This window comes from Stegastes partitus, unplaced genomic scaffold (assembly GCF_000690725.1).
Source record: "Stegastes partitus isolate 25-593 unplaced genomic scaffold, Stegastes_partitus-1.0.2 Scaffold579, whole genome shotgun sequence".
NCBI lineage: Eukaryota > Metazoa > Chordata > Actinopteri > Pomacentridae > Stegastes > Stegastes partitus.
The window spans coordinates 351,340-367,052 of record NW_007578310.1 but is presented as its reverse complement, the minus strand read 5'-3'; the positions used below and the strand labels follow the sequence as shown (position 1 = coordinate 367,052).

Here is a 15,713-nt window from a genome sequence, read left to right as displayed (position 1 = left end):
GCCACGGTTCTCTAGTTTATTAACGGTACTGTTTCCTCACTGTGGTAAACATTTTGTTTCATTTATGCACCGTCTTTCCATAACTCTGTTTATATTCACGTCCCTAATAAGGTCAACCAAGCACATTAGGGGATCACAATTTTCAGACATGCATCCAAACATCCCTTCAAGGACTCGCGTGCATACCTCCGCACACATGCAACAAACAAGACGCCACATTGTTGCATAATTAGAGACAATGAGAAAAAATAATTGAGAGGAGGATGCCCAGAGACTAACACTGGCCTTGACACACAAAAAGCTCAGAACCACAGCACAAATAACTCTCTCCTTTAAGCTACATAACCGCACAATCACACCAAGGATAATCATTTCCTCAAAGACATCAAACAGAATGGCACAGCACAAAGCAATGCAATATCCTACCACTGCAAAAATAATGATTTTATGAGTTTATTTTCCTGGAAAGGCTCAGAGAAATAGGCCCGTGCCCTTTAACTTAACGTTCAGCGCTGAAAGAGCGAGCTGAAGTGTCGCCCGTGCACCGACAGTACCTCGCGCCGCGCCGAGGTATATCTCCGAGTTTCTCAACCTTGTGAGTGGCAAGGTTGCTTGATATACAGGAAAGGAGCATTGTGGGATGAATATAGAGCATTCATAGCTGCAAGGTGCAGCACATTCTTAACTAAGAATCTGGTGAACTGCTTCATTATTTCCCTATAACCCATACATTACCAGAGGATGCCCTCTCCAATCCACATAATAACTTCGACCGCTTTAAAACGCTCGGGTCAGGAGACTGTGGGATGTAAAAATGGGGTCCTGTTTTATATAATACACCTGACATTTAATGTGCTTTAACATTAACTGGAAGCTAGATTATAAAATTTACTGTGCAAAAATGTGTAGAATTCCCCCCCATCTACCTCACATCCACCTACTGTAAACCCTACAAATGTGCAATACCATCAATGACCATGATGTGCAATATTTTTCTAAATCCATACTGTACATATAACCTATACTGTATACTGTATATTATTTTTTTATACTTAAATCTCTTCTATTTTTCATTTTTTTGCTCTTTATTTTGTACTTTATTCTATATTGCACTGAAGGAGCTGCTCTCAATCTCATTGTACATGTGTATAGTGACAATAAAGGCATTCTATTCTATTCTATTCTATTCTATCTATTCCTTAAATTCACAGGTCTTGTCATAACGCTGCGTAGCGTGTGACGCAAAGAGAACGTGTGAGGGAGGCTGACTGACATAGACGACTCGTGTGTGTGTGAGTGTGTGTGTGTGTGTGTGTGTGTGTCACTGGAGGATCAAAGGGTGTACAGTAAAGTGTCAGGTTGGAGTTGTGAGTGTGTCGTTTTGTCGAGCCTTGTAACCTTTAATGTTCCCATTGATGTGCTATCCACATACCAGAGGGGACACAGCCGTGAGAGGGAAAGGGGGATAAAAAAAAAAAAGAGAGAGAAAGAGGTTGTGTGCATGTATGTGAGAGAGAGAGAGAGACATACAGAGACAGCTTTGAAATACCAGTGCAGAAGAGAGTCGGTGCAGTGTGAGGCACACAAATGTGGGCTGGCCTGGTTTCCAACAAGCCCCCCAGGTACCAAACACTGCGAGGAACACAGATGGCCTCTGGGTAATCCACAGAGGAGCAAGTGGGGACACAAATAATCTACTACAACATGTTACCTCTTTTTTTTTTTTTAGCGATCTTATGTGTGCATGTAATTTCTACTTTATTAAATGGTCTCAGTGATAAACTGGTATCAAGGCCAGTGCATTTACCACTTTAAGAACTCGGAGGAATGTGACTGCAACCTTGTGAGACAGACGGTGGTTCAACTGAACAATAACAACGTTCAATCAAGAGGAATCGGCATAATGTTAAATGTCTTTTTTTTTAATTGTTTTTTACAAATACAGAGCAGAAAAGCTTCTAAAGTAGCAGTTCACATTTCATGAATTCCACAACTTGAATATACTCAGAGAGTAATAATCACGGCCAGCAGGCAGTAAACAATTTAAATTCTAATGCTTCCTTATCGGCTAGCTTTGCCACTACAATTAAAGCCTTGTATTAATGCTGGCCAATGGCTGAGCTGCGGCTCTTGTTTTAGAGAGGCGGGAAAGAAAGCTTTTCTCAGAGACATCATTACTTTTGTTGGACGGAGCACAAAGGGAGAGGAAATGCAGAGACGAGTGGCAGCACCTCAAAGGCCTTCGGTGTATGCAGTCAGTGAGCTGTGCACAGGACTAGAAAGTTTGTGTTCTCCACGGACACGCTCGCAACACGGAGCAGAAATGAAACGAGCTTCAGCATGCAGTCGCTCCTGCACTCTTTGGAACCAAATAATGTGTACTTCAAAAAAACATCCCTGGGGATTAAAGTGAATTAGAGAATCTGATAAAACAAAAATTACTCAGAGGGGAAATTTGAGATGACAGATAATGGACACGACAAGGCCGTTGCTGTTAATTTTTTCTGTGGAATTTGGCCACAGAAGAGACCGCTAAGAAGAAAAGAATCGATGCTAAACAATCAATGTTAAAATGCAAAACAACAGACAGCCACTGCGGTAGTCTACAGTTCAGCTGCAGGCACGTTAATAGTGGCTGATTCTGCAAATTCTTAGACAGTAGAACAAAACTGTTTACCACATGATCACATTGCTCTGCAAAACACAGAGATGCAGGGTAAACCCACATGGACAGTCCTGTCAATGCGAATCAGGTGTTTTTCTACACTTTTTAGCAACATTTAACATTTATCTGATATCCCAGCTTCTCGCAAGAAGATCTAAAGAGTGAGACAGCAAGACAAACTGTGCAGCACCCCACTGGTTTTACATGTCAAAGTCACTAAACCAGTCAAAGGCAGCCAGTGAAAGTCCAGTGTCCTCTGTGGCTCTGGAGGATTTAGTCCCTGAGGAAGAAAAACCTTGATGATGTCACCTGGGTTATCTTGATTGGGGGCTTGGACAATAGAACTGTTTAATAAAAAGCTTGGGGTACAAATTGGGCTTGTAGAGTTTGAAAGATGTGGGCATTACCAATAATAGAAGGTCTAACTAAAGATCTTATCAAACTGCATTATGGGAAGTGTAGGTTCCAATGTTTGGCTCAGGCTCATTACACGTCTGCTGCACTGCAATTGGGTTTTCTTTTCTAATGTCTCTCACCAGTCTCCTGTCATTATGGACGTGGATACTAAATCAAATGTGGACATATTTAACCTAATACGACTGCAACACAATTCTGCACAATTCTATGATTTAGACATATCTGTGTGGGACCACAGCTTCAGATTCTCTGCGAACGGTGGCGACCAGTGACTAAAGACATAACGTGGATTTTCTTGACTTCCAGAAGCACCGTCTAACAGTGTTTTTACAAGTGGGTCAATTTTGTTTCTGCATACATTTAGCTCAGTCTACACTCTGCTATCGCTGTCGTGCTGTTCTGCTGATCTGCAGATGATGGCGGTAACACACTAGTCAAAAGTCTAAAACAGAAGTTTTCACACCTGCAAGGTTCCTCACAATTCTGCCTTTGATTTTTCTGCCCTATTAAGTCGCCTCCTTGTGTATAAATTGACCATTTAACATGGGTATTTCTACCGAAAGCGTGACCAGGGCTTGATCAGTAATGACTTAAGTCAATTAGACACAGTCAGACTACTGTAAGACAGAAACCAAACCAATCAGTGACAAAGTAAGCAACAGCAACAACAACAAAAAGACTACCTGCAGTCAATAAGTGCATATCTACAAGTTAAAATCTCCAGTATCTGAACACATCAAGCTGTTATTTAAGGTCCATGTAGTCCAGCGTATATCAGCTCCTAATTCCTGCCACTTGGGAACACCGGAGACTATTTAATCTGTAAATTCACTTCAAGTTCCTTTCACAACAAACCCAGCTGACCAGTACCTAGAGCATACTTGTTTTGGACTGCAGATAAGCTGTGAAAAATGGACTTTGTTTGGATTCGGTTTAGTTGCCAAAGGCTCCTAGCACTTGCATCATATTCTCGTGAAAACGGCAATGCCTAACTTGAAGCAAAAGCACGATCCACAAATCACCCTTAACAGTCATCTTCTCTTTTACGCACATCGCTACTAAGAGTTTGTGAAGCGGCGAGCCGATAGCAATCGGCAAAATAAGCCTAATAGAGCCATTCTTTACAATTTCAACCTGGAGAAAAGAAGTTAAACAGCGGAGCACAACAACACCAGTTGTGTCAGGTAATTCCCATTGTCAACAGCAGACAGCTCAATCATTAATATTGATTGTGAGGAAACAAGCACTCCCCAGAGACAGAGAGAGACGGAGAGGAAGAGTGAGAGACAGTTAGGGAATAGTGGAAGACAGCGACGGAGGGCGGTGGCAGGTTTGGCTTTTTTAACCTCTGACCGCTACTGTGTATTGTTGTTGGGATATATTTACACCCAGGAACCAACTAATGCTCCACAGCTCAAAGTTTTAGTTAATAAACTAGTTAATAGATGGAAAATTAACTTGCCAACTGATTAATTATTGATTGTTGGTCAGACAAAACCCAATTTGAATACGTTAACTTTAACCCCTGAGGAATAATGATGGACATTTTTACAATTTTCTGACATTTAACAAACTGCACAGTCAATAAATTGGTAAAGAAAACAGCTGCCAGATGTAACAGGTTACAGAACAGGTACTTCTGTAATGGAATAATATGAATTTCCCAAGATTTTCTAAGTTAGAATTGGTTAATATAAAGAAAACAAAAGTGATTTTATACAAACAGTTACTAAGCTAAAAACAATTTAGGCCACAAAACTACATTCTTCAAGACCAGGTCCAAGCAATGAAGGATGGACGATCCTCCATCGTTGATACACAAGAGGAGGAAGTTTCTAACAAATGTGTCATTAATCAAATTATGTGGATCTGAATAAAATGGGGGCTTTTGGGATCCCTGTTGCCTACGAGAGGCAGTGATAGGCGCTGACAGAGAGTAGGGAGGACAGACCGGGAGAGAAAACTCAAGAGAGACGGACAGGTATGGAGCAACAAGAGAGAAGTGGGCTTCACCCTTCTTATTTCACTTCATCAGGCCCTTAGGGAGCTTGATACATAACAGAAAGTAGTAAGGAATGAGGAAAAAGTGAAAGACGGAGAGGGAGGGAGAGTAACAAAGTATGTTTATCAGCTCACCTCCTCTGGCTGGTGCTGGGATCAAGGCGGTGTGCTCTCTACATTATTTAACAACCCTATTTGTTACACAGCAGTAGTTTGTATGTGCATGTGTGTGTGTGTGTGTGTGTGTGTCTAAGTGTGTGTGTTTGAGTTGAACACATAGATCACACCGAAGAACGGAAATATCTGTTAAAGCAGTTGTATCGCTAAAAAACAAATACTATTGACTGACAGCACAATGGGCTGACTGCATATAAATCCTGATCCCTGAATTTAAGTGATTAAACAAACCAAAAAAAAAGTATACTTGCTGAATTCTGAGTTTGTTTGTGTAATGCCTCAACATCTTTCGCAAGCAACTTTGACAGCTAGAAAAGATTATTTCTAAGTATTTTGACACATTAAAGGATTGTGTTTACAATAAAGGAGGTAGAAAAACAAATCTGTCAGGTAAAAATTACTTCTTTTGTTTTTTTCCCCACTAATTAGATCATTTTGTAGGGTAGGGTTTTCCACCTCAGTTTCCTTTTTTAGAGCCAGTTTCTGGTTCTTATGGGTATGGCTGCATTAGTCCAGTATAACAGCTTGTCATTGTGTAACATAGAGTAGTGTTACTGTGTTTGAGCAGGGTCAAGGTGAGCTGGTGTGCTCTAGCTGCATCGAGTGAGGAGTGGATAGAGTTTGTGATATTTCACAAACAAAAGTAATGTGGAAGAAAATATGTTTTCCCCAAAATGTAACTGAGAAGCATCAGCATCATCAGATGAGGTTTCAAAGTCACTTTCATGGCCCTGGATCAGGGGTCGGCAACCCACCACTCCAGAGCTTTTTCATACCACCGCAGAGGCTCTTTGTGGCCTCGGAAAGTAAATCATGAGTATTTCATTTAAATTCATTTTATTTTAGTTTGTTCGTTTTTAAAATGTAATTCTAAATTTGAAGATTATGGTGATCTTGTAGCATTAAAATAAAACAGGTTTAAGTTTTTGTCGCTCAAAGTATGCGTCACAACCGCCGATGTGCGACACTCGTCAGCGTGCACAGTGTTCCCAACTTGGTGACTTTCTGGCTAAATCTAGTGACTTTCCAAATCCTCTTGGAGACTTTTTTTTGTCAAAAGCGACTAGCGACAAATCTAGCGACTCTTTCTGGTGTTTTGGAGACTCTGACGTGAAAGCACATAACGTTCTGCAGTTACTGTCCTCAGTGAGCAGCGGTGCCGCCGTGACCTCCACGTCCCAAAGCGCTCACAGGCGGTCTGGAGTCTGGTCAGCAGTCCCAGCTGCAGCCAGCAGACCAACCACACATTATTTTTACTTTGCTGTAGGTGGATAATTTAAGTTCGGTTTTTTATTTCATATATATGAGGAGGATTCAAATAGACATTGAGTATTTTATCTGAATGTAACCTTCAACCAAGGGTCTTCTTTAAAGTTTTTTATACATAAAGATAAAAAACGATATATGCAGTGTTATCTTCATTTTAGACGTCAAAAGGGTTTTGTGTTTTGTTTCCTGTGGGAACCAGGTCCAAATAATGGCTCTTTGAGTGTTGAAGGTTGCCGACCTCTGCCCTAAACCTATGAGATACAGTGGACAACTGGCACAAGTGTGTCCATGAGAAAGAGCACTTTGAAGAGAGAGACAAGAGAGAAACAGACGAGTTAAAGGCGAACCTTCAGTTGCCAGGGAGACAACCCCTGTCTTGCTTGCATCCCTCCTCACTCGTCCAGCCTTCCTCACCTACCGTACTTTTACGATATTACAAATGGGCGATGGATATTTAAGTTGCATTTAGTGCTTCATGAAGGACATGTACACAAGCTCATGACTCATGCCTCCTCGTCCACACATCCTTTTTTTAATTATTATTTTTTATAATCTTTAAAACATCTCTTACGTTGCTCACAACACATATAGACAGGTCTCGTTTAATCTCCTTCTCAGCTGTATAATTCCTGTTCACTACCAGCAGGTTATGGTGTCTGGACCAATTATTCTGCTTGTTTTAACATTTTACAGTTACAGCGTGGAAAGAACAAGGCTCCTCCTGCATTCTGTCTCTACAGGCATATAGGGTGTGTATAAACTGTACGTGTTGGAGTGATGTCTCTGCATGTATTGTGAACTGTGTCATGTGTGTTCATCACCATACACTGTATGTGTGTGTGTGGTGCTGAGGAGGCAGGTTCTGTTTCTGCTTGTAGCTCCATGAGGTGATACCTCCAGACTTCTAACGGTTTGTCCAGATTTCTTTACTGGCATTTTACTCTGGTGTTTTCCTATCCTACACACCCATCTTTAAACGTTAGTATGGTGACTAATTATTAGGAACATATGCAGACAAAGGATGTTAGGATAGTAAGGATGTTGATTGATGTGACTTTGTATGCATTTTTTTGGCAGTTGTTGTGCAATTCTAACTAAACTGATCTGTACATTGTGGTGTGTTTCTACCATTCTGGCAGTGTATTACATCCAGTCTAATTAACAGATTTATTTTAGCCCTGTTTTCAGATATTCACAGTTAACAATATTTGTTGAATTGTTTGTTGAAATGTATTAATAGTGAAACTAAGGCTCTTTTTTTTCATGACACACTGGATGCAAATAATATTAATGTTCTTTTTTTCAGTCTGATCACACAGTCGTTTAATTGTTACCATAAATAAACACAAACATAACTATTAGAAAAGCTTATTGTCACATAAACACGATGCTGCTACAGCTGGTTACAGGTTTAGTGCAGAAAAACATTCTCTACTTTGATGACAAAAGCTCTAATCTGTCTAATGATGATGAATTCATTGTTGTGCCATTTATGAAACAGATCATTTCAAATCTAAATTAAAGTACAAGAAACTCGTTACTCAGAGCACAGTTTGGTTGTATGTGCTGTGAATGACACGGTGGTCAAGATGTGCGTGGGATTAGTGGCCACAACGGATGTTAGACTGACGGCGGAATATCATTCCCTCGACCTGCTGCTGTGAAAGCACAATAAATTCTGCAGGACAAATTTCTAACTTGGGAAGTCAGCATACAGTGTGTTACCAATGGGCTCCACTGGAAGATGCTGACCTTCAGTTGTTGTGCTTATGGCTGGAGAAGAGATTCTGTCTTTGGTTTGTCCAGAAACTGAATAGTTTCAGCGGAAAAGTGTCAAAAATACTGGAGGTACCTTCATCGGTGCATCTACGCTTGATTGCAGAACAGTGGAGTCTTTAGGCAATAAGCATGTTGCAACAACGACACGAAAATAACTGGGATTAGTGGTTGTACTGTTGACTAAATAGCGCTCGTTAAGTGTCAATCCCAGAGAAATTACAACTCTGAGAAACACTAATGTATGAGTATAAAAATGCATTTTTTCAGAAAATAAGTGTAAATTTCACTCGACTCGATCCTGTACATAGTTTACAACTTCTTTAATAACTGTCAAACTGGATTTTTTGCATTCAGGAGTTAAGAGATGCCAACAAATCAGCCACATGTGCAGGAGAACTAATGGGTTGTGTGCTGCAGTTTAAAACTTTTGTCTGAGAGACTCGTTAACATGCAAGCACGATAAAGCCTGTACCGTCCGACATCACGGAGGGGTCTTAAAACATACAGTATATCCCCTCTGTTTCAGACCTAATTTTCCCTTTAATGGTGAAAGAAACATGGTGTTGCAAAGGCATAGTTAATGAAGAGCAAATGCAGCCCCCAGCTAAGGCCTTCAGCCCACATTCATCATGAATTCAATTTCCCCCATGCACGTACAGCGAGTATCTGGAATCATTACAACACAACTAGCAGGCATCCCCTGCTCATAAATAAGCCTGTTAATTGACCTGTCCTAGCTAATTGCTGCAGGGGATAGGAGACCAGTGTGTGTGTGTGTGTGTGTGTTTAAAGAAAGAGTTCATCTGTGTGTGTGCGCATATGTCTGAATCTATCGCTGTGTTTATGCATGTGATTTTATATTTGTGCAAAGACAGTGCAGGCAGATGGATGTATGGAGAAGTGTGGCTATGAAGAGCTGGACGGCTAAAGATGCTTTCCTGAGTTTGTTGATTTTAGAACCATTAGTCATCAGCCTTGAGACAGGAGAGAGTGAAGAGGACCAGAGCAAGAATCGACCCGGCCGGTTCCCCTGTCCCAGCACTGGGCCAGAGAGAAAGATGAGTAGAAAGAGAGAGAGAAAGGAAAAAAAAATAAGAAAGAAAGAGATCGAGAAACACACACAGGGGGATCAGCACGCAAAACAAAAATCATCATCATTTTTGCACTTTTTTTTTTCTCCTCCCTCTCCCGAGTTCGAAACTTACTGAGGTGGACACAGACACACACTCGCTCGCTCACAAACAGACGCGATGAGTAAGAAACGCTGGGAAAACGAGCGAGAGAGAGAGGAAGCACCGTGTCCAGTCGGAGAGGAGGACTGAGTCATCTAGTTTACTCTGCCACATGCCAACAGGGAAGAGCTAACTGCGAGCGCAGCTGCCAAAGAGCCGCAGGGACCTCGATGATGTGTCAACAGACAGTGCTCAAACACAGGCGCTTCTTCTGTTATGTCTCCCAGAACATTTTCATCCACCATCGACTGAATTTGTACCGTTAACTTAAACTTTAAACTTCTGGTGAACTTAAACAAGGAGAAATGACTTCGCGGCTCAAAGCACGGGAGGCTGCGCCCCTTGAGCTTAACTTGGGTTGCGTCGGAGAGCGAGGCAGGAGAAATATTTTACGCCTGTTTTTAATCGAGTTTAAACCTACTTTTCAATGGAGTTAAGCAGCTGTCCTTGTGATAGCACATATGGCAGGCTGGGAATATTCTCTTGTTGTCCAGTTGAAAACATCCATCCATCCATTATCTATACACCACTTAGTCCTCACTAGGGTCATGGGGGGCTGGAGTCTATCCCAGCTGACTTAGGGTGAAGGCAGGGGACACCCTGGACAGGTCACCAGTCTATCACAGGGCTACACTTAGAGACAGACAACCAAGCACACTCACATTCACACCTACAGACAATTTAGAATCACCAATTGACCTCAACATGTTTTTGGACTGTGTGGGGAGGAAGCCGGAGAACCCGGAGAGAACCCACGCTGCACGGGGAGAACATGGAAACTCCACGCAGAAAGATTCCGGTGGTGCCACTTGGACGCGAACCAGCGACCTTCTTGCTGCGAGGCAACAGTGCTACCAACTGCGCCACCCTGAAGCCCCAGTTGAAAACATTTTCTTAAATATTGCATTCAGCCTGTATTTTGACCTGCTGACTCTCATAAAGTCCACGCTCTTAACAAGCATCATCTGTACTTCCCATTTGTCAAAACAAAGCACCAATCTGACATTACTGCAAAGTTTTCATGCACCTTTTTAAGTGTAAATAAATTAAATTATTCACTTGGTATTTAGTTCATCGTACCTGGTGACCCCATACCAGTCTGGTCATCTGAATGATCACATGAAGAGTTCATTTGCAAAAACAGACAACTCCATTTTTGTAGATTTTCAGAAAATGCCTTTTTGTTGTTGTTTGCTTGAGATAATATCAATCAAACTGAAGTTGAGTGGGATTGACTCAGTAGAAAGACACAACTTAAGTTTGATTGATATTGTCTCAGGTGGACGATGGAAAAGTGAGTTTTCTGAAGGTTTGTTATCTGTTTTTGCAAACAAACTCTTCACATGTTCTTCTATTTACTTCCTCTCCTTCATGACAGTGCATAGCTACGTTTTCATGCTATTTACATCTTTTAAAATCAGTGTGAAACCTTGTCTCCAGTCCTGAGATCAGCACATTCTTGATGAGGCGCATAATTTTTTTTTTTCCTGTATGGATACGCCGCTGCTGACATTCAGCAGAAAATTAGCTGAATGTTCACTCAAAGGCCCTCATTTATCAATACTTCCCTCAGTGCTGTAATGTCAAAACGCTGTACCCACATTTATGTAATGAATGAAAAACGCACCCCAGTCCCTCATATGGAAAAACCTTGGGGTTAATTTATATTCATCATATTTCCATCGCCTTCATTAGCACTACTTTTGCACAAATTTGCGCGGCTTGATAAATAATATTGCGATAATATATTGATTGCAGAGGGCAGCCGCTCACATACTCTGAGAACGTAATCTGCTGCAGTGACCCGGGTGCTGGCAGGAGCACTAAAAGGGCAGAAGCTTGCCAACAGAGAGCTTGAGTTCTTTCTCTAACCTTGCCACCACCCTGCTGCTAAAAACGTTCTTTTTTTTTTTTTTCCCCTCTAGTACCTGTTGATATTTTGCCTCCAAGGCAGCAAAAAAAAGGAGATTTTGGATATGTGTTAAATCCGACATCACCGCGTATGAGGTGGCAGTGATTCTGAGAGTAAATTCTGGGTTGTAAATCTAAATTTGATGGATTTCTCTTGTTCTTTGGAGCTTTAAATGTCTCTGCGGAGAATGTAGTGTGAAAAATTTATCAGATTCCAAGCAGAGTTTCAAGCCCAAACTCTTTGTGCAATTCCCCTGGTTCGATGATACCACGGTATGAAATCCCGCTGTTCTATCTAGGCTGCAGTGGAGGCCTTCCTCCTGGGAAAGACGCAGCAGAGAGGAAATGGCAGCGGTAGAGGTAGCGCCTCGGAGACGAGAGGGATGACAGGGAAAAAAAAAAAAGGAATTCATTTCTTCTTCTTTGTAGTGTAAGCCAAAGCAGACCTGACAATGGTGCTGGCACGTGGTGAAAATCAACCGTGGAGAAGCGAGGACTGGAAGCTGATTTGAGTTGGGGAGTTCTTTCAACATCACGTTAACAGTACAGAGCACGCTGCATGTTTGGCTCTCAGCAGATGACCCGGTCATACCTGCAGGTCTGGGTTGTGAATCTGCACGCAACAACACATCTCAGCAGCATGTGAGGCTGCAGAAGTGTGGGGGGGTGGAAAGTACCAGTGTCTTTAAGGAGCACAAGCATCCTCTGTTCTATGTGTGTTCCTGTAGAGACCAACACTCATGAAAATTTATATTTTCTTCACTGCTGGATTCTTGTTTCTGTAATTGCCTACATTGGGAAGAAAAGTAAGCAGCAAGCCCTTACCTGAAAGGGTCCACTGGGGCTGATGTCAAAGAATGCTTTCTTCCAGTCTGGGCCCTGATGACCAGATTTTGTCCATATCACCGAGTCCACAGAGGCGATGCTTCTCACTCGCAGGAGTACATTAAGAGTGCCTGTGGAAAGATCGCACACAGCCACACACACACACGTACAGATCATTAGAAACTGTCAGCGGACTGTCAATTTAACTGTAATTGGCCAGTCTCTACAGTCATGGGAGTCCATCTCTTTACCATCTAAGATAAGTAGCCAGCTAATGACTGATCCCACCATGCTTACACGAAAGTAATGGATTGTTTACAGTCGCCAAAGAAACAGAGGGTAATTGATTGTAACCGACACCTTTATTGCCCCGAAACTTTTTTTGTGGTTTACTATCCAACGAGGAGCGAGTCTTGTTCTGACTGCTTAGCACAAGTACGGACTCTAAACATCACAAAACATCTTGCTGCCGTCTTATTGTCAAGATTACAGGGGGACCAAACTCTAAACAACAGATGGCCTGATTCAAGATTCCAGTGGATTTTGTCTCAGGATAAGCTCAATAGAAAATACGATTCAATTTTTTCTAAATTATTACTAATTTAGAATTGGGCTGCAGGGTGGTGCAGTTGGTAGCACTGTTGCCTCGCAGCTAGAAGGTTGCCGGTTCGCATCCCGGTGGGGGCACCAGAATCTTTCTGCGTGGAGTTTGCATGTTCTCCCCATGCAGCGTGGGTTCTCTCCGGGTTCTCCGACTTCCTCCCACAGTCCAAAAACATGTTGAGGTTAATTGGTGATTCTAAAATGTCCGTAGGTGTGAATGTGAGTGTGCTTGGTTGTCTGTCTCTAAGTGTAGCCCTGTGATAGACTGGTGACCTGTCCAGGGTGTCAGCTGGGATAGACTCCAGCACCCCCGCAACCCTAGTGAGGATTAAGCGGTGTATAGATAATGGATGGATATTACTAATTCTATGCACTCTTCTTTAGTATCCAGGGCTGTATGTGTAAGACCAGCAAAATCAAAGCATCTCTACATTTCTATTCTTACACATATTTTAAACATTGCAATGTAAATCTGCACAGCACAGTGGCAGCAGGACAAATTTCCTTCTTCTATTTGGTTTATTATTAAATTGCTCTCATGAATCTAGAGAAACACTGGTCATTGCTAGTGCCCATGTTATCTGACAGACATCAGAGGAAGCACATGTCTCAATTTTGAGATTTTGCCTTTTTTTTTTTTTATATCGTGCGAAAAACACAACTTAATGAAATTACTCACATATTACAGCATGTCCTAATCTGCATGAAATACTTTAAATTTGCCCATATTTCCATAGGCAGAAAGACGGCTTGTCATTGGCTCATCTAATTTGTGAAGGTGGAACCACTGCACTCCATACTGCATATACTCGGGAGCCGCTCTAAGGTCAGACACTGTGTGTGGATGACATTTAGGTGAAAATTAAATGCATGAAGTCCCTTGGATAATATGTGATATGTCTTGGCTCTGCAATGACAGTCCAGCGGATGGTTTTATTTCACTCTGACACAGCAGTGGAGCAAAAGGACAGAAGCAAGGAAGTGAGGGAGAGAATGTCAGACGGAAGTACCGGCTGAGAGGAGACGGTGGGAGAGATTGCAGGAAAAAAATAAATGAAAAAATCTCAAAGAAAGATTTTTTAAAATTAGTTAACTGACCTTGTGTCTTTTAATATGTGAGCGGCATGCACCTCACTATCACATGATGTTTGGATTAAAGTACGACACTATTCGAGCAATGGAGATGCGATCCAGAGTCCCTCTCTCTTTACTCGATCTCTCTCTCAGGTCTTTAAGGTGTGAGAGAATCATTCATCTTCTTAACGATCCCCAGCCAGCTCCTAATTGGAACATTAACCAACCACCAGTCTCTTAAACAAATACACAAGCAGGGGGCACAATATCTGTGCTATATACTGTGTGTATGTGTGTGTATGTGTGTGTTCAAACCTTAAAAAAGAGAAGAAAAAACTACCTGTCTGGTCGTAATGAACTTCCTACTTTGTCACAAGAGAGGTGTGACTAGGAAAGGAGACCATTTGTAAAAGCAGCAAACTGGGAAATTAGGCAACATGATGTGTGTGTGGTGCCAAGAAAGAGGCAAGCAAACTTCCAACTCAGTCTTCACTCACAATGTTAAAATGCCATCTTTACACATGCTTTTAGCACCTACAGACACTGACACATGAAAAGGGGCAGCATCTCTAGTTTCCTTGGTGCACAAACACTGGTTACGCTAAAAATGGTGACTTCAGAGATATCGTGGGATCTCAGTTTTTCACATTTCTCATTTTGTCTGAACCACTGGACTTTAAGGCGACTCTTTGTTTTGGAAATCTTTAAGTAAACGGGGGACATTTTTGAATTAGACGAGCAGACTGATGCCGTTCATTCACTATAAAGCTACAACCAGACAGTACAACAGATGGTGGTTCTTCAAGAAGGCAGCATGTCTGGCCAAGAAATAGTCCCACAGATATCCCACAACTTGCAGTTTTTACACTTTAGATTTCTTATGAATTAAACAAACAAACAAAAAAAGTGAATTATTGACCTTTAGAAGTGCTGATGGATAGATTTTGTTACCTTCAGACAGAGCCAAGCTAACGGTTCATCCCTGGTTCCTGTCCTTGTGCTGAGTTAAGCAAACTAGAAACTGGCTTCTGCTTTATGTTATGAAGAAATAAAAACCGTATTTACCTTCTGATCTAAATGTGGGAGAAGAAAAACTAAGATTATTTCCGAAAACATGGTGATCGGTTATCTTTCATTTGGATCAAACATCATGAAGGTAAAAACCGCACAATAGCTGTTTTAAAAATAATGAACCGACATAGCTGGTAATCCTACATTCGGAAAGTCACGTCCCACATCACATTACATTTAAAAGGACACTGCAGTTCTACAATAGAGAGATAAACTGGCTAATTTTGCTGTAGCCTGCTTTCACCTGCTCAACCCACTCTCTCATTCTACCTCCACTTATCTGAGCCTCATTGTTTCTTCCCTCTCTCATCACCAGTTCCCTCTAACGCTCGTGCTCTCGCCATCAGCACCTACACACACACACATGCGCTAAAGAGGGAAAAGGAAAGTGGACTCTGATAAGCAGTCTATTGATTGGACTGAGGTAAGGCAGAGCGTGTTGGTGAGAGTGTCAGAGAGGCAAAGGAGAAGGCACAGCTCTATCAGGGCTACTCGTCTGTAGAGTCATGAGTGGGGAGGACGGCGGAGGAACACATCCGCACACACAGACGGACGCGCACTTCTGTACTTGAACTCGAATGAGTTGGTTTTCTTTTGATAACTTCAAGTGGGGCCGACATCACCTCCTTCCGTCTCCTCATCATCTCTTTTGAAATGAGGCTGCTGTCCCATGCATGCCTCTGCTGACG

At 41.9% G+C, this 15,713-nt stretch overlaps 1 protein-coding gene across 1 annotated transcript in view; it reads right to left on the bottom strand.

The window, feature by feature from the left end:
- The window catches only part of mdga1 (MAM domain containing glycosylphosphatidylinositol anchor 1), a 73,523-nt gene that overhangs the window by 11,797 nt on the left and 46,013 nt on the right, over positions 1-15,713 (bottom strand). Inside the window, exon 11 of the mRNA XM_008288895.1 lies at positions 12,277-12,407. Within this exon, the coding sequence (XP_008287117.1) occupies positions 12,277-12,407 (131 nt within the window). The remainder of the gene's footprint in view (positions 1-12,276; positions 12,408-15,713) is intronic.